The sequence below is a fragment of the Thamnophis elegans genome, chromosome 3 (assembly GCF_009769535.1).
Source record: "Thamnophis elegans isolate rThaEle1 chromosome 3, rThaEle1.pri, whole genome shotgun sequence".
Lineage (NCBI taxonomy): Eukaryota > Metazoa > Chordata > Lepidosauria > Squamata > Colubridae > Thamnophis > Thamnophis elegans.
In genome coordinates, this window is record NC_045543.1 from 30303652 (window position 1) to 30322205 (window position 18554).

Genomic DNA, 18554 nt, shown 5'->3' on the forward strand with positions numbered 1-18554 from the left:
AATGATTCCATTTTCTGGATTCCTTATCTGAAATGACAAACAAAAGGATGTTATAATCCAATCTTTAAAAAGTGTTTCAAGTATTGATAGCTGTGCATTTCAAATAAATTTAAATCTGTTTTGCAATGCCTTCATTTAAGGATAAGCACCACCCACAATGTATGGTAAACAATCAAATATATAACCAATTCCTAGGGAGGAGATAGTAAACCAAAGCAAGGTTCAAAGTGATTTACCATAAGGGACAGTTTGATGATTTTGTAGAAACAGTAGCTGAGTTTCTGCTTAGTGCAATAGTTTAAAATTCATGTTTGTATCATTTCAGTTTGCAGATTTCATTCTAATTGTTATGTAAAAACTGCTTCTGAAAGGAAATGGTTTGGATTTTACTTATTTTATATTTATTAGTATTCATTCTTGCAGTTTTATTCCTTTTCAAAATGGGTACTTTCCAGAAAAACAGCTCCCCAACCCTTCCACCTGGACCCAGGACTATACCCATTTTGGGAAATCTGCACATAATGGATTTCAAGAGGCCTTATAAGACAATGATAAAGGTAAACCTGACGATTAACAACTATGGATGTTCTTTGCCAAAGTGTATTAATGCTGATATAAATGTTTAATGTTTATTTATCAGGTTAAGCAGTTAACTGGAATAAGCTTGATATGCTCCTTGTTGGCTCTAAGGAGTCTATGGAAGTCTATAAAAATCACATAAACTTGATGTTTGCATTTGTTATATATACTGGAAGGATTATACAAACAAAATATTTGTTAATAGAATGTACATTTTTCTAATTATTTATCTGAAACTTGAACAGGTAGTTAAAATTGCCTATGACTATGTAGAGGAAGGAAAATGTAAAAATCTTACATTGACATCTGTATTAATATAATAATCTGTAGGTTAATATATTTTAATAAAATATAATTTTAGTGAAATGCCCATTGTTCAAAAACTTCCAATTTATTTCCTACTCCAGAGAATTTGTCCAAAACAGCTGAATGAAAAAATATAATTTTGAACCTTACTCAAAGGATTTTAATTCCAGTTTAAATATGACAAGGTTCAAAGAATTAAAAGATTGGAAATATCTACCCTCCCCCTGCAAAGGATTTGCAGCCTGCATTAAAATGTTGAAGTTTTTACAAAAGTGTATGAAATATTTGTAAAAAATAAATAACAACTGTCAATATTTTTAAAATACTGTAAGTGTGTGAGCTTTTGCACTAGATTCCTTCAAATTCTGATATATTATATTGTTTATAAAATCAGTTGAAAGCTGTTGCATTTCTATAGAGGCAGATAAGGTTGTCGCTATTATGCACATTAATATATCACATTTTAGACTGGTAAAATGAGAGAATATGTGATAAATGGTGTCATCACAGAGTGCATTAAAAAAATCCTTTGTCCATTAATAATATCAATTCATTACTGAACATGTAAAGAAGTCTAAAGTTCCCATTTCTACAGCATAAACAGAGACATTTGTAAATAGGATTAGAGGAAAGGAATGTGTAGGAAACATAACGTTTCAAGACAGAAGCAAATATATTGATAAAGTATTCCATGTCTTTTTTAATTAAGTCCCTGTTTTTGTTGTACGCAAGTAGCTAATTCTTCCAAACCATTCTGATTGGGAGAACCCTATCAGATCTGTCTCGTCCTTTAGAATTAAACAAATATGCTAGCAACCTTCAGTATCAAAGAAAGATAGCAGAGAGGGTTCTGCAGTAGTTGAGAAAAATAACATGCCACATCAAGTCCAGCATAAATGATTAATAATGTAATGAAAATGTGGTACTTGAAGAACAACTCTGTAGCTTGGAAGTCAGACTTTCCCTGATGTCATCCCGGAGGTGATGGTATCAGTCTCTTCCTGTCACCTTAGGAAAGATTACAAAGCACTGGAAATTGCTGATTTAGACTCAGGATGGATTTGGGAATAACTGCTGGCATTTTATTTTCTAGGCATTTCTTAAAACTGTTTCATTTTCTTGAGGGGTTAGTGCTTGTGCACTGCTGAGAGTTCAACGTGCCATGTTGTGTGTGGTAGATCTAGAATGGTGCTGCATGGAGGGTTAGAAATTAATATATCAGAAATTGTTACCATCCTGCATAGCTAACTTCTTTAAAATTTCCAAAATGTGACCAAATTCTGTCATGAGTATCCAATGGACAGTAGTATTTGTATGCTTGTTAAAAATAGTATAATAACTTATACCACAAAAGAAAGAAAGAAATTACTTCAACCTTGAATTTTTGAGACATGATTTGTAACATAATTTTCCTTACATGAGACTAATTGTTGATCAGAACTGTCATTCGTTTTTCATCTGCTGAATTCCAGTTGTCAAAAGAATATGGTCCCATTTTCCGTCTTCAAATGGGATGCCAGGAAATGGTGGTGCTGACTGGCTATGAGACAGTCAAAGAGGCTTTAGTCAACCAGGCAAAGGCATTTGCAGAGAGAGCTGTTGTCCCCATTTTTGAGGACTATGCAAAGGGGTTTGGTAAGTTGTTTATTCTGGATTTCAGTTGACACTCCTAGCAAAACTTTAATCAATATTATCTACAACTCACTCAGAAATATGATGAAAATATGATGGTAATAAGTGGTAGTAAACAATAGTATAAAAAAACCTTTTTCAACCAGTGCATGCACCGAAATTTCTTCCATGAAACTAAAAGTAATGCCCAAGAGAGCCTTATCTTAATGAGATGACAGCAACTAGTGGTGTTTGATCTTTGCAGCTGTCCCCCCCCTACCTCTCTCCTTCCCTCTCTCTAACTCCCGGTGTGTCTCGTGGTTTGTTTAACAACCATGTCACATAGCAACCTTTTCACCACAACTATTTGCAGTTGCAAAACAAGGATTACATGTAGAATGTTTCACCTGAAGTTTTCATAGAGGGTAACATCAGAGAACTTGGACAGCTTCTGGAAATCACAACAGATTGACTTGACTTAACCCCTCAGCGCGAACAGAGGCATACAGAAAACAAAAGATATGGCAATTTTTTATTTATTAAATGCAATGGCCACCCATCTTACTACAGGATAACTCTGTGAGGAGTAATTGTACTAATCCAATCCAAGAATCCAATCCTTGAACATGTTTGTTTTACTTGTTTGCAAATTTGGGGTGCAGGAAACACTAATATCGTGCATTTATGGGTCTTCATTTGCCCCAAATTAGGGTACTGAGAATTTGTACAGCCACATCAGTAGTAAATGTTGGAATTAGCTGGTCCACTGTCTAAGGAAGGAAGTGGAGCAGGGGAATGTTCTCCCAGAGTTCCATTTGGATTTTCTCTTATTTCTCCATACAAGAGACACCAGGTGTATTTTTAGATGCTGAACTGCAATCCTTACTCGTGATAGGCAGCTTAAACTCTAAAATTCACACTTAGGCAACCACGTGATGAGAGCATGAATACTGCATTTGCTGTGCTAGAAGTAAATAAATGCTTTCCATACCCCTCAATTTTTATACTCTTCAGACATATGCATTATAATGGTGGAATTTTCCTGGTTCAAACTGATCTTCGACATGAACTCTTATTTCTAATTTGACCTCTTCTTTACCTCTCCAGGTGTTATTTTTGCTCATGGTGAGAACTGGAGACAGATGCGGCAATTTTCAATAGCTGCATTGCAGGATTATGGGATGGGTAAGAGGATTGTTGAAGACAAAATCAGTGAAGAGTGCAGTGTCTTGATAAAAACATATGCGACTTATGAAGGTGAGTTGATATTCCGTCCTACATATTTTCTAGTTATCTTTCAAGGCAATCTATGTATAGAAGATGTAGAGGAAACTTTTCAGAAAAATATGCCAATAATTGTTATTTATGAGGAATTGTTATACTAAATTAACAATTGAAGTTTACAGAAGGATACATTCTTTTCAATATGAGCACTGCTTTTGTATATAAAAAGGTGTTAGGAATTGGACTTACTTGTTCCTTCAGGCTTTTAGTCAGTGATATTCATGTTACCCAATTAAGCAGAATAAGTTTAAAACTTAAGTCATGGGTCCTCAAACTATGGTCCATGGGCCACATGCGGCCTGCCAAAGCCATTAATCTGGCATGCGTAGGACCATGAGGCTGCCCCACCCACCCTTCGGCCGAGCGCAGGACTTACCTTTGGGAACCCCGTGGGCTGGAACTGAAAGGTAAGACCAACAATTTTGGCCTGCAGAGACATTCTAGGGGTAGGGGGTGAAAAACAGGGTGCACAGGAGCCCCAGAATTCATTAAACTCGCCAAAATGATTTTGGAGTCAGCAATATTTCCATATGTTGTTTGGAAATATATGATCATCATCTGCTTTAGGAATTAGGTAGTGGAAACTGCATTAAGAAAGAGTGACAAAATAGTGGTTGCAAAATCTGAGAAGTATATCAAAGTTAACCTATCAAAATTCCTGTACATCCTTTATAAGTCTAGTGTCTATTAGTTCTGTTGACAATTTCAGTTTATTCTTATGGCCAGCATTCTCTGTTTTGGATTACAGGGCTCTCTGTTAACACACTTTTGTAATGATGGGTGGGAAGTTAGGTCCTTAAAACATCTTATTGTAACAGTTTAAATTTTTTCAAGTAACAGCAGAAACAAATTGTAGATAAACCCGTGTTTTCTTGCTATCTTCTATGCAGAGTGTAGTTTCTATGATAAATGCTATTTATAAGCAATTTTATCCTCAATCTTAAGGTCATGAAGAACAGGTTTAATTCTGGGATTCTTTCACGATTCTGTTTTAATTTATTGCTCATGACCAGGAAAACCATTTGACCCAGCAAGAATTTTGAAAGCTGCAGTTGCCAATATCATAGTTTCTTTTTTACTTGGCAAGAGATTTGAATATGAAGATGCAACACTGCTAAGGCTACTGGAATTAGTTGAAGAAAATTTACACCTTGTAGGAACCCCTTCGGTGTTGGTAATGTAATCTTTCATATAAAATAAACTTCAACCCTACAGTTTATTAAGATTTAATTTGTGAGATTTGGTTCTTAATTAATTAGAAAACTTGATTTATCATATATTTAGCACCCACATATTTCATAATTGTTGATAATGATGATGATTTTGAAGACTATGGAACAAACCTATTTGGATAAAAATGCTTTGAGATGTCTACCATAAAATATATTCATAGTATTCCACTCTGTTAATTTGCTACCTCTCTTATTATTCTATACTGTTTTAGATATATAATGTGTTTCCCAAGCTGGGATTCCTTTTGGATGGTCCTAAAAAAATAATGAAAAACCGAAAAGAGTTCCATGAGTTCATACAGGCCACATTCCTTGAAAATCTCAAAGAGTTTGATGAAAATAATCAGAGGACGTTTATTGATGCATTTCTTGTTCGGCAGAAAAAGGTAATGAAGCATTTCAAGTATGCAAGGAATTGTAGCTGATGTTTTTTCTTTCACATGTTTTAAAAATATTCTGGCTGGTACAACAATACATGCAGCTGGGGAAAATCCTTGCTTTAGAAATGTCCAGGAAAACAGAGTTCCCTGGAGTGAAAGCAAGGCTTGAGTATAGTTTGGAATTTGTGTAATCTCATTCTCAGGTTCTGTGGGGATATAAACTTGAAACAAAAATAATAAAAATTAATAACCTACACCAACAAAGACACTATTAAACAGCTAAGGCTGGTTAAAAAAGTGATCATGTTTAAAAAAAATTGAAACAACATTCAAGACCCCCTCCAAGATATAAGATTTCTCATTCTTTGGTAGCTCCACCTCTTCCTGAATTCTTGAGTGGTTTCTCTCAGCAAGACTTCTTGCAGCATTCTTGATGGCCAACAGATTCATTCCTTGTGTTATGTCTTTATTCCTTGCATAACTATTAAAGCTACTACAATAACTGGAATTTTTCCCTGTAAAAAGTAACACTTTTGTTGTTTTTTTAGCAGTTGAGTGAAGCAATCACATGCGGGTCTCGCTTAACAGCCACTTTTCTCAATGTCTAATTGTGGTCATTAATCAAGGATTACCTTTAGTACGAAAATCCATGGAAAAGTGAAGGTGAGCTCTGAAATCTGAAATGTTTCTTCTTCATGTGACTTAAAATTAGATCACTCTTCATGAAAGAAAGCATTGACTAAGCATTGAGAAGAACTGACAGAGAGAGGTGGGGAAAGTTAATCACAGTTTTCCTCCATACTCATTCCTGGTTCTTCCATTGTTACCATTCACTGAAAATCAACGTGCAACAGTTACTCAGTCTATGCGCTTCCATACACAGCCATAGTAGAAGGATGTCCTGAGTTCATGTATTCTGATATATATTTCTGCTCTTTCTGTGGCAATTAATCCTAATTTTATTTCCCCTACATACATTGATAAATGCCAATCTACAAGATCAAGCTGTCTTCATTTAAATCAAGTTCCTTTCCCATTTTCTCTTAAATTCCAAAACAGGAAACATTTTAATTTTTCTTTATTTCATTTCATTTAATAATTCATAGTCTTTACCATATGTTTCTCATTATCACAAGTTTTAAGAAATGCCTACAAGATAAAAATGCCATAAACAGATGTGTCCATAAACCCTAGTATTCATCATCTTTTTGGTCAATCAAGATCTTGGCATAATTCTTTCTGGCAGGATATGAGTGTTAAGGCTCCCTGCTAATCATAGAACACAAAACCTGTGACTCATTTTAGCCAGCATGCCACAAACACAACCAAAGGTCAGTTTTGCTGCATACAGGATCTAAAAATATAATCTCTGATTTAAAGTTTACTTTGCAAGCCACTCCACTATAGTCTGCAACTCAATACAGATAATCCTTGATTTATGACAACAATTCAGCCTGGTATATCTGTTACTGAGCAATGGTTGTAAAGCACAACCGAATTGCTTAGTGGTGGAAACCCATGCATTTCCAATTGCCATTGTTAACTGAACTGCAATGGTTGTTAGTAGAGGACTTCTTCACAACTGCCTAGGGCTTCCCACAACCAAAACCAGGGGAGAAAGCAACAGAAAGTTGCTATCCCAGGAGTGATTGCTGCCAGATGGGGAGAGACTGAGGGTGTCCATGGGATTGTGAGGTGCTCAAGGTTGCAAGGGAGGGGGCAGTCATGGCTTGGGAAGGAGTGTGGTGTTGTGCAGAGGGGCAAGTGGAGAGACTTACCCCAGAAAATCCCTGCTCCCCCCCTTATCTTTATGGAAGAAACAGCAAGGAAGATTGCAAAAGGCACACACGTAATCACAGTCACTGAACTATAGTAAGTGCTAGATGGCTGCCAAGCACCCAAAGCAGGATCATGTAATTGTGGGAACTCCAAGAATTGGTTGCAAAGAGGTAGCACAATTTGATTCCTATCATTTTAACTTGAAATGCTGTTGCAAGGAATGGTCATAAGTTAAAGGCTATTTGAAGAAGGAATATACGTGACATATTCAGGATGCTTATATTTCGCTTTCGTTTGTTTAATAAGGCTTTCTATAAGCAGAAATCTCGAGTCTAGATTTAATCATTCTCAATAAATTGCTGTAAATATATTGATAGCCTTTCCCCCCTCATTATAAATAATAATCCTTACAAATAAGCAACACACTGTCCTCCAGTTTTTGTGAAATAAAACTCTCACAGTCATCTGACAAGAGGTGATATTTAGCCAGTTCGCACCAGTTTGCCTGAAGCTGTGGCAGACATTTTGCACAGTCTGGCAAATTGATAATAATGGCCAGCTGGGCACACCCCCAAACCAGTCTCCCTGCCGCTGGTCACTCCGCCCACCCAGTCTCCGCTGGCTTGCGCCACCTCTTTGCATACTGGCTCTCAAAGAGGCTGGCGGCTGGCCGCAGGCCACTGAAAAGTCCTCCAACTGGTGAAAAAGCAGCTGCCCTCACAACCATCTTCTTCTCGCATTCACGTCCCATTGCCTTGCAAGACTTGGTCACTATTAATATATAGTTTGATAGCCCACTGTAGATATTCATCCTAATATTTATTACAGATAAGCTAAACACAGTTCCAGTTTTTGTGAACTACAACTCTTGCAATCTCCTGATACTGGAAATTTGGAGGCCACTGTAACATCTGTTCATGTATGTAGATTATAGGCATACATTGAATGTCCTTGATATCTTTTCTTTATACTCTTCAGGAGAATAAGAAGTCAACAAATAGCTATTTCCATAAGGATAATCTTATAAGTGTTGTGGATAACCTATTTATTGCCGGCATGGATACAACTTCAAACACTTTGTACTGGACCTTACTCCTAATGATGAAGTATCCAGAGGTTCAAAGTAAGCAGTTTTTATTTGATTGATTTTCAATACAAGTATAAAATTACCTGCCAAATAACATGGGGGATGAGATGTGGTGGCTCAGTAGCTAAGACGCTGAGCTTGTCAATCAGAAACGTCGGCAGTTGAGTGGTTCAAATTCCGATCACCCCGCAATGGAGTGAGCTCCGGTTACTTGTCCCAGCTTCTGCCAACCCAGCAGTCTGAAAGCATGTAAAAATACCGGTAGAAAAATAGGAACCACCTTTGGTGGGAAGGTAACAGTGTCCTGTGCATCTTTGGTGTTTAGTTATGCTGGCCACATGACAATGGAGATGTCTTCAGAGAGCGCCGGCTCTTCGACTTTGAAACAGAGATGAGCACCTCCCCCTAGAGTCAGAAACAACTAGCACACATGTGCAAGGGGAACCTTTACCTTTCTAACATGGGGGGGGGCAGAATAAGAAGCAAGAATGAGTTGCCCCATCTATTTATATTTGAAGGAATTAATGTGATGGAGAGTGATTATAAGATGTCACCATATGAAGGGTTCACACGTGTACTTTCAGGGATTTCTGGAAGATGTATCAGTCACAGAATGTGTGTTATGCTCCTATCACCTCTCATTATTGCTGAATATGAGCTAAGACTGAAGAGAGCTAAGACTTCAATATTTAAAAAACGACTTAGATGAGGGAATACAAGAGGAACTTACCAAATTTTCAGACAATGCTAAGCTGGCCAGAATAGCGAACATCCTAGAAGATAGGCTCAAGATCCAGATGGATCTTGAACACTGGGCCCTATCTAACAAAATGAAATTCAATGTAGAGAAAAGTAAAGTCCTACACTTAGGTAAGAAAAATCAAAATATACGCATATAAACTTGCTGAAACCAGGCTTACTTGCAGTCACTGTGAAAGAGATCTTGCAATGTTTGTGGACAATGAGCTAAATATGAGCCAGCAGTGTGCAGTGGCAGCCAAGAAGTCAAATCTATCCTAAATTAACAGAAGGATACAATCAAGATCAAGTGAGGGACTAATACCACTCTATAAAACCTAGTAAGATCAAATCTAGAGTACTGCATCCAGTTTTGGATACCACGCTATAAAAAAGATGTTGAGACTCTAGAAAAAGTGCAGAGGAGAGAAACCAGGATGATTTCTCATATGACTAAAACATATGAAGAACGGTTACAGGAACTGGGCATGGCTAGTCTGAAGAGAAGGACCGGGGGAAACATGACAGCAGTCGTCCAATATTTGAGGGGCTGACACAGAGAGAGGAGAGGGTCCAGCTATATTTCAAAGCACCTGAAGGCCAGACAATGAATAGTGGATGGAAACTGACCAAGGAGAGATTCAACCTAGAAATAAGGGGGAACTTTCTGACAGTGAGAACAATCAACCAATGGAACAGCTTACCTTCGGAAGTCATGGGAGCTTCATCACTTGAGACTTTCAAGAAGAGATTTGTTGTATAGTTAAAGTTAGTCCTCGCTGTTACGAATGACAGTTCGGCAGCAGCCAGGCGCGTCTTAGCCAATCAGATGCGCCTGTCAGTTGCCGGGCTGTCAGGCGCGTGAGTCTGCGGAACTATAAAAGGCAGACTATTTCAAACTGTCAGTTGTTCAGCACCAGAGCAGACGAACTCTCCGGTCCAGCTGGAGCTGCTTCGCTGCCTCTCTACACAGAATATCCTTCTGTTTGTTACATTGTTCAACCAGCACCCTTGCCTGGTCGTATCCTGTTAATGTTACAAGTTGTGTTATAATAAATTGGTTACAGAGTTACCGGACACGAGCTTATGTCTTCATTCCTGAATATATAATACTGGCGACGAGGGTGGGATGAATTCCCTGGGCATCAATTGTGAAGCCCAGGAAGTCCACTTGGGGCACAGCAAAGAAACATTTGCTGCATTTAAATTTAAGACCCGCGCCCCTGAAACGGTCGAGGACTTTCCTCAGTACTTTGATGAGGTCTGAGCGGCTGTCAGCAGCGATCAGGACGTCATCAAAGTAAGGTACCACTCCAGGGCTCCCATGGAGCAGACATTCCATGAGGCTCTGGAAAATCCCCGGGGCAACGGAAACGCCGAATTGAAGGCGGCGACAACGGAAAGCCCCCCGGTGGGTGACGATGGTTTGGGCAGCCGCCGCATCGTCATCCACAGGGAGTTGCTGGTAGGCCTGCGCCATATCCAGTTTGGCGAAAATACGGCCCTGCCCCAAGGAGCGGAGCAGGTGCTGTACAACAGGGACTGGATAGGGGTTTGCCTGAAGGCCAAGGTTGATGGTCAACTTATAGTCGGCGCAGATCCTAATGGAGCCGTTGGCCTTCACCGCAATCACAATGGGGGTCTCCCAAGGTGAGTGGTCGACGGGCTCCAGTATGCCCTGCACCACAAGCTTATCGAGCTCCGCTTCAACCTTTGGCCTTAAGGCAAAGGGCACCTTGCGGGCCTTCAGTCTGATTGGTGCAACCTGGGGATCCAAGCTAAGGGATATGGGGCTACCTTTGTAATGGCCTAGCTGGCCATCAAAAATGTCAGCGTAGTCTGACAAGACTGCTGCTATGTCTGGGGGCGTGTCCACAGTAGAATGAATCCCCTGAAGGGAGATACCCAAGGGAGAAAACCATTCTAACCCCAGAATTGCTGGTAAGGGCTTCTGAACAATTAAAGCAGGTAAAACAGCGCAAAACTTGCCATAAGAAACCCTCAAGGCATATGAACCAAGGATAGAGATATGGGAGCCTTGATAGTCTGTTAAAATTGCGTTAAGGGGTGACAAGTGAGAACGTTTTACGTGGGGGCACAACAGAGAAAAAGTGTCCCATGAAAGAAGGGATTTTGAGGAGCCGGAGTCCACTTCCATCTGACACGGCTTCCCTTCAATCAGTATATTAATATTGACTTTGTCCGTACCCTGTGAGGATGAGTTGATGGAAGTGTCATGCAGAGACGAAGAAGCTTGATTGATATTAAAACATTCGTCTTGACGCTGAGCAGGTTTCCGCTGCTGCGAGCTCTTCGGCGGGGGTGGAGGAGGACCATATGGAGGAGGTGGCTCGATTGCTGCAGAAGGAGTAGGAAGTGAGGCTTTGCAGACATGGGCTAAATGTCCTTTCTTTCTGCAGCGGCGGCAAACCGCTGCCTTGAAGGGGCAATTAGCCCGGGCATGCGCTCCGCCACAGCCAATGCAAGCAGAGGAGTTTGAAGGGAAACGGCTGATGGCTTGATTTTGTCGAGGCTGCTGACGGCGGGGTTGTGCCCCGAGTCTATCTACCTGAAGTTGTTGTAGATAGTCAGGCAGGGGGGCTAGCTCATCAATTAGATTTGTAATGTAAGTTGGCTGCTGGAGCGGAGGAGGCATTGGAGCGGTTGAGGCTTGAGTGGCAGGTAACCCTCCAGCAACTGTCATCTGCGCGAGGTAGCATTCTATTTCGCTGGACGATGAATCTGCCAACTCCGCAGCGCGAGCCTCGTCTATGGCATAGACTAATGTGACCTTAGGCTTGCCCAAAAGCCTACGCCTAAGGAAAATATCCTTCAGGCCACAGACGAATTGCTCTGCGAGGTTTGCCTCCAGATCTGGGAACTCACACTGTGCTGCAGCAACTCTCAAGGCTTGCAAAAATTGATTGACTGACTCTGCAGGCTTTTGGACTCGCCTGCGGTAAGCGAAGCATCTGGCTATTTGAGGGGGAGTAGGCGCGTAATATGCCTGAAGTCCGTCTGTTAGTTCTTGCCAGGTGAGGTCGTACACCGCTCTTGGGGCGGCAAAGGACCTTGCGGTGGCAAACATTTCCGGACCTCTCTACACAGAATATCCTTCTGTTTGTTACATTGTTCAACCAGCACCCTTGCCTGGTCGTATCCTGTTAATGTTACAAGTTGTGTTATAATAAATTGGTTACAGAGTTACCGGACACGAGCCTCTGTCTTCATTCCTGAATATATAATAAGATTGGTCTACCATTTCTCAGAAATTGTGTAGGCTCTCCTGTTTGATCAGGGGGTTGGACTAGATGACCTATAAGGTCCCTTCCAACTCTGTTTATCTGTAATCAGAGTTTTCTGCTAAGATTTATACATTCCAAGAAGGACAATATTCCCTTAATTGATTCCTTATATCTCAATAATCATTTCATAATCTCTATACCTTAAAATATAAATAATTAATATAAATAAGAGTTTTTCTGCACAGGCATAATCATAGAATAAGATACATGGTGAATAAAAGGGAAAAAAGTACCGAAATAAAAATTACAAGCATAGATCACAAATGATTATCTTCAGATCTGTACTATAAATGTACTTTGGAATTTTTGCATAAACTCCCATTTAAAGCCAAATTTAAATTATGGAATCATCGTGATGTGATTCTATTCTCCCAGGGAAGGTCCAAGAAGAAATTGCGAAAGAGATTGGGATTCGTCAGCCAAGGACAGAAGACCGATTCAAAATGCCTTACACCAATGCTGTAATTCATGAAGTTCAAAGGTTTGCTGACATTGCTCCATCCAATGTGCCACATGCAACAACCATGGACGTAACTTTCAAAGGCTTCTTCATCCCCAAGGTGGTCAATCTAAAATCACTGCATTGTAAAAGATCTAATCTATCATGTACGATGTGGTAAAAGAGTCAGTCCTTAAATGAATGGAATGGGCTGAAACAAGTTGATCTACAGTATAGAGCTATAAGGCCACATAGAGCGTTATCCCTTTAGAAAAACACTCATAGATGCATCTCTCAAAGTGCCAGTGGCAAATGTCTTCCTTTGGCATCTGGAATTCCTAAACTGTCCCCACTCTTGATTTATGAAAGATGCTTTCTTCTCTTGTTTTATTCTTTTATTTCTACCTCGTCTTGGTTTATTGCTTTATTTTCCCTCCTTGTCTACCTGCATATAAGCAAACAGGAACCAACCTGAGATCCATTATCTATGAGAATGATATTACATGATCTGTTGTTTAGTCTCGTTAGTCCTCTTTTTCAGCATGATAAAATACAGCTTAAGAGGTATTTAGAATTGGTTCAATGGACAATCTATTAATTTGCTTCATGTTTTAATTTTTGAACCTGTCTGTTTTTCATGCCCAGTAATTAATTCAGTATGCATCTTTGCAATACCATTTTTAAATCATAATTGTATTTGGGCGGGGAGGGAGGGATTGGATGTTGCTCCAGGCCAAATATTTACTTCTCAATAAACAATTTACAAAACAACTATAATAATTTCTATAGCCATGTATTAAATTTACATACTCATTTTCATATAGTTCTTTTTTTTTTAATCCATTAAATTTTTAGGGAACATACATATTTCCATTGCTGGGCTCTGTGCTCCATGATGAATCCCAGTGGGAGAAACCTCATGAATTCTATCCTGAGCATTTTCTTGACTCTGAAGGAAATTTTGTGAAGAGAGATGCTTTCATGCCTTTCTCTGCAGGTGAGATTCTCTGATGTCATGGATTATGTTCAATAAAGGCAACTTTTAACACCTTGTTTGAAAAGAAAACAACTGATAAAAGCTTGATCTCAGAGACCTTATTTTGACAAAGTTTGCTCCTCATGGACAACATGTGTGGCCAGGCTCATTGGGGATCTAATATATTGATTCCAGAATCTGCCTGGGCAATCATCAACCCTATGCATGAGTTACTGCTACACTGACCTCATCATCTCTGCTTTTTGGCAGTCTAGGATGAATCTTGTCTTTCAGCCTTCATGGCTGACAGGGCCTTCAGATGGACACAGATTTTGGGTATTTTTAGCTTTACCCCTTTATTAACTTTTCTTAAGCTTTTATTGTTATAGCAAGGTCGCAGAGCATAAAATACAATAAAGGAAAATGAAATAATATGATAAAAAGAGTGTTAGAGAAAAGGAAATTGGATTAAAATCAAACTAGGGCTACAATTAAACCAGGAATGTCAAATTCAAGGCCCACAGGCAGGATCTGGCCCATGGGGTCCCTAGCTGTAGCATGCGGAGCTGGCCTGGAAACAGCAAAGGACCTGCCCGCAATGCTTCTCCTAGTGAAAATGGAGCTTGTGTTGTGTGTGCATGCAGCCCCCACCCCACCCCATTTGTGCCAGCAAAACAGAGCTCAGGGGTATGCATGTACTACAATAAAATCTTCATTCGCATCCTTTTCAAGAAGTCTTTCTCTGGTGTTTCTCAGTCCAAGAAATAAATTATTTCCAAAGAGAAGAGAATTAGATAAGCAGGTGGGATGCTCATGAGGAACTAATGAAATGTGATACTGAGATACTTAAAAGAGGCCATTGCTCCATTTGTTGTGATTTATTTTCCTTCTTTTTTGACATTATTTTCACATTCAGAACATCTGCTGTCATCTAGTACTCAGTCCATCTCTATTCCATTATTGAATTTTAACTTCTTTCCATCTCTATGATCATTGTTTTTCAGTGCGCTGATCTCTCCATAGCCATAGGACATTGGAAAAACACGTGAAATAGTTTTTTTTATAAAAAAAACCCAATAAACTCTTTGTTTTTGCCATCTATGCTTTCTTCCAGGTCGAAGAATGTGTGCAGGTGAGAACCTCGCCAAAATGGTGCTCTTCCTCTTCTTTACCAGCTTCCTGCAAAGATTTACCTTCCATCCACCCCCAGGGACATCTAAAGAGGGCCTGGATCTCACCCCCATTTTTGGACTTACTGCCTCTCCCATGCCTTTCAAAACCTGTGCTATTTTGCGTTGATCTGAGAGAAACAATAATAACAAGCTGTTGTTTTTTATGCTTTGAAATGGCCTTTTTTTTTTTTTTTTTTTTTGAAAGAGAGGCAATATCTGGCAATCTGATGCCATATGGTCCAGTTTTTAGAAGTTGTTTAATGGCTAAATTCAGTAGTGGGATTTAATTTTTTTTTACCACCAGTTCTGTGGGTGTGGCTTGGTGGGCATGGCAGGGGAAGGATACTGCAAAAACTCCATTTCCACCCCACTCCAGGGGAAGGATACTGTAAAATCTCCATTCTCTCCCCACTTCAGGGGAAGGATACTGTAAAATCTTCATTCCCTCCCCACTCCAGGGGCAATGTCAGCCTCTGTTATGCTGCTTGCTTTTTGGCTTTGAAATGGGGAGGGAGGGCATGGTATTTGGGTGAGGGAAATAATCTGTACAGGAGGATTGTTAATTGAGAGTTGTTCTCACCATTGTCTGCGCATGTGGCAAGGAGGGGAGTTTCCCGCCAAGGCCAACTGTCCGGCATACCAACCTGATGATTATTTTTGAAGATGTCTCCCACCTGACAGCTGTGGAGATATTGGATTGGACTATGGACTGGAGTTACCAGGGGGAGGGGAATGGGTCATGTATTGGTATCTAATGCTTTCGTGCGCTTTTGCTCAGATCCAGCTTTGCTTAGCTTCTATTTACTTATAATCAGTAAAAGTACTCTTAATTCTGCAAAATGGAGTTGAGTGGTTTCTTTCTTGATTACTAAGTGAAGCAGCAACTGACAGGAAGGTTACTGCAAAATCCACATTTCCTTCTGATAAGCTGGGATTCGGGAGGCAGAGAATAGATGGAGGAGGGCCAGTCAGAGGTGGCATTTACAAGTTCTCCAGAACTGGTCAGAATCTGCTGAATAACACCTCTGGCTAAATTGTATAAAAGAAAAGAAATGTATTAAAAATTTATCTTGCTGAAATCAATTAAATAAACCGTGTTATTTTTTTATTTTGTTAATTAAAAAGTGTTGACAGGGGATATATATATATGTATATAAGATATTTTTTTTACATATATATATGTGTTAGGGTGCAGTACTGCAAGCCACTTCAGCTGACTGTTATCTGCAGTTCAGCAGTTCAAATCTCACCGGCTCAAGGTTGACTCAGCCTTCCATCCTTCCGAGGTGGGTGAAATGAGGACCCAGACTGTGGGGGCGATATGCTGACTCTGTAAACCGCTTAGAGAGGGCTGAAAGCCCTATGAAGCGGTATATAAGTCTAACTGCTATTGCTATTGCTAACTGCTATTTAATGTGTGTGTGTGTGTGTGTGTGTGTGTGTGTGTGTGTAGTATTTTAATAAAGGCAACAATAAAAATATTGGGCTTTCTGTCTGGATGCTTTCTGTCTGGTTCCTCCCATAATTGGGGCATACCAGGGGTTGTGACTTTAAGCTTGTTTGGAACTGCTATATAGAGGATTGGAATTTGCTTGTTTTTTCTAATTTCTGTTTTTCTTTCCTGCACTTTTTCTTTCATATTTTAAATTTTGTTTAACTTTCTGTTTTTGTATTTTATCAATAAGCGGTCTCTCAAATACCTAGGATTTACAGTATGCCATGTAAGGTTTATAGGTCACAACCAGCCCCTGAAATCACAAGCATAAACAAACTAGTAACCAGTTCTACTGGTGGAGGAAGGATGTCTCATAGGCATATGAATGCATGTCCGACACTGCCTACATTGCCACATTCTGAACCAGTTAATAGTTCCAAGTTGCTCTCAAAAGCAACCATTTGCAAAGCATAGGGCATTGGAAGACTAGAGAAAGAATGGTATCAATTTTCTTTCAAGGATGCAAAGTACCTACAAAAACCCAAACAGCTAAGATCTTTGTAAATAGACTTTTATGACCGAAATGACCAAAAAAAGAAAAGAAGGTGGTCCCTTCTACACACTTTCTTGGAATACTTTTCTTCCTAGCATTTTTCCTGCAGGGAAGGAAGAGAGGAAAAAGGGGAAGGGCGGGAGGGAGGGAGGGCGGAAGGAATGAAGGAAAAAATTTTCCTTAGCATGTACAAAGGGAACAAAAAGAACCCAATTGTAGCCGTGTATAGAAATGTACATACAGTAAATAACCTCTACTTTTGTGTCAACCCTATCCAAATGCCAAGGTAGGAACCAATTTAGATGAGGAATTTCAATTGTATGCCAGTTCTTATCCACAGTACGTATATCAGCTCTCCCATACAGATAGTCCTTCAGTGCCACAAGAAGAAACAAAGTTTGTCTCAGAAATCTTTGTGGCCCAAATAAAATATTGTGCAGAAAACGTAAAATATTCCTCTTTTCCTGCTCAGAAAGACATGAAAAATCTTTATCACTATGTGAAAACATTGGCTAAATAATTATTTATATAATGACTCAAGAAGGCAGATCTCTTTTCTTCTTTGGATCTGATCTTGATTAGTTCAATTCTATTTGCAGAATTACTTAACTGAATGATGAAACGTTTACCATCAAGGCTCTCTAAAATATTCATACCATCTGTCGGAAAAAATTAATTGTTGCAAAATTCAAATAAGTTTAAACTTGTTTGCAAAGGCTTTGCAGATCCTGCCCATACATAGGCAAATTCAGGTCAAATTAATGGGGAGGAGAGAAAAAACAAGGGAAAAGAGGGAGGTCCCCTCTTATATAGGACATGCTGATGATTTGGTAGAAAGAATAGATGGGCTATGACTGATTCAGAGATTTTAATTTTATTACTATTTCTTTTTGCAATTATATTTCTTTTGAAAAAGGGCAGCCCCTGGATGTCTATGGAAATTCTTAGTCATTCAGGTCATGATTGTCCCAAAGGTGCTTTTTCAAGAGGCAACTGGACTTTCTGGTAAAGTTAACCAGAAAGTTAACAGTTACCTCTTGAAAAAGCACCTTTGGGATGAAAGTTTCTGGAGTAACAGCTCCCACAACGTCCCTCCATGACCCAGGACTACACCCATTTTAGGAAATCTAGACATGATGAATCTGAAGAAGCCTTACAGAACAATGATAGAGGTAAAGCCTGGTGGTTAAAAAGGATGAATTTTATGTGCCAAAATTGGTTGGGATGAGACAAAATGTTAGTAACTTGGTCAGGAAAGTTTCATGTGTTCCTTGATGGTTTTTCAATGTCTATGGACATATTTAAAAAGTGAGATTTACCAGATATCTAAATATATTCTTCTTGAGTAGGGGGAGATTATATATATATATCCTGGATGCATTATGCCCAGAAAATCTTATTTGCTAATACGGTATGAACAATTGCATGAACAATTTTATAATTGTTCATGCAGATTTGCAGAGCTGGTTCAAAATCCTAATAAGTCTATGTGGACATATAAATACTGTTAAGCTGATTGACTTTATATATGTGTTCAGAGACACTCTTATATTAAAACAATTTCTGCAGGGAACAACATTCTATAAAAGGTTTGCTTACAGCTCTTTAAAGAAGCAAAGTAAACTAATTTTCCTGATTTTCAGATTCATTTATAAGAATACATTTTAATTTCTTTCCT

General features: G+C 39.3%; 1 protein-coding gene across 1 annotated transcript; it reads left to right on the top strand.

Moving 5' to 3' along the window:
- The first annotated feature begins 374 nt into the window (after positions 1–374).
- On the top strand, positions 375–15015 carry LOC116505857 (cytochrome P450 2K1-like). The gene is made up of 9 exons (XM_032213299.1): positions 375–557; positions 2358–2520; positions 3604–3753; positions 4794–4954; positions 5225–5398; positions 8150–8294; positions 12677–12861; positions 13596–13737; positions 14831–15015. The coding sequence occupies exons 1-9, from the start codon at positions 375–377 to the stop codon at positions 15013–15015; spliced, it is 1488 nt and encodes a 495-aa protein (XP_032069190.1).
- Positions 15016–18554: the final 3539 nt, after the last annotated feature.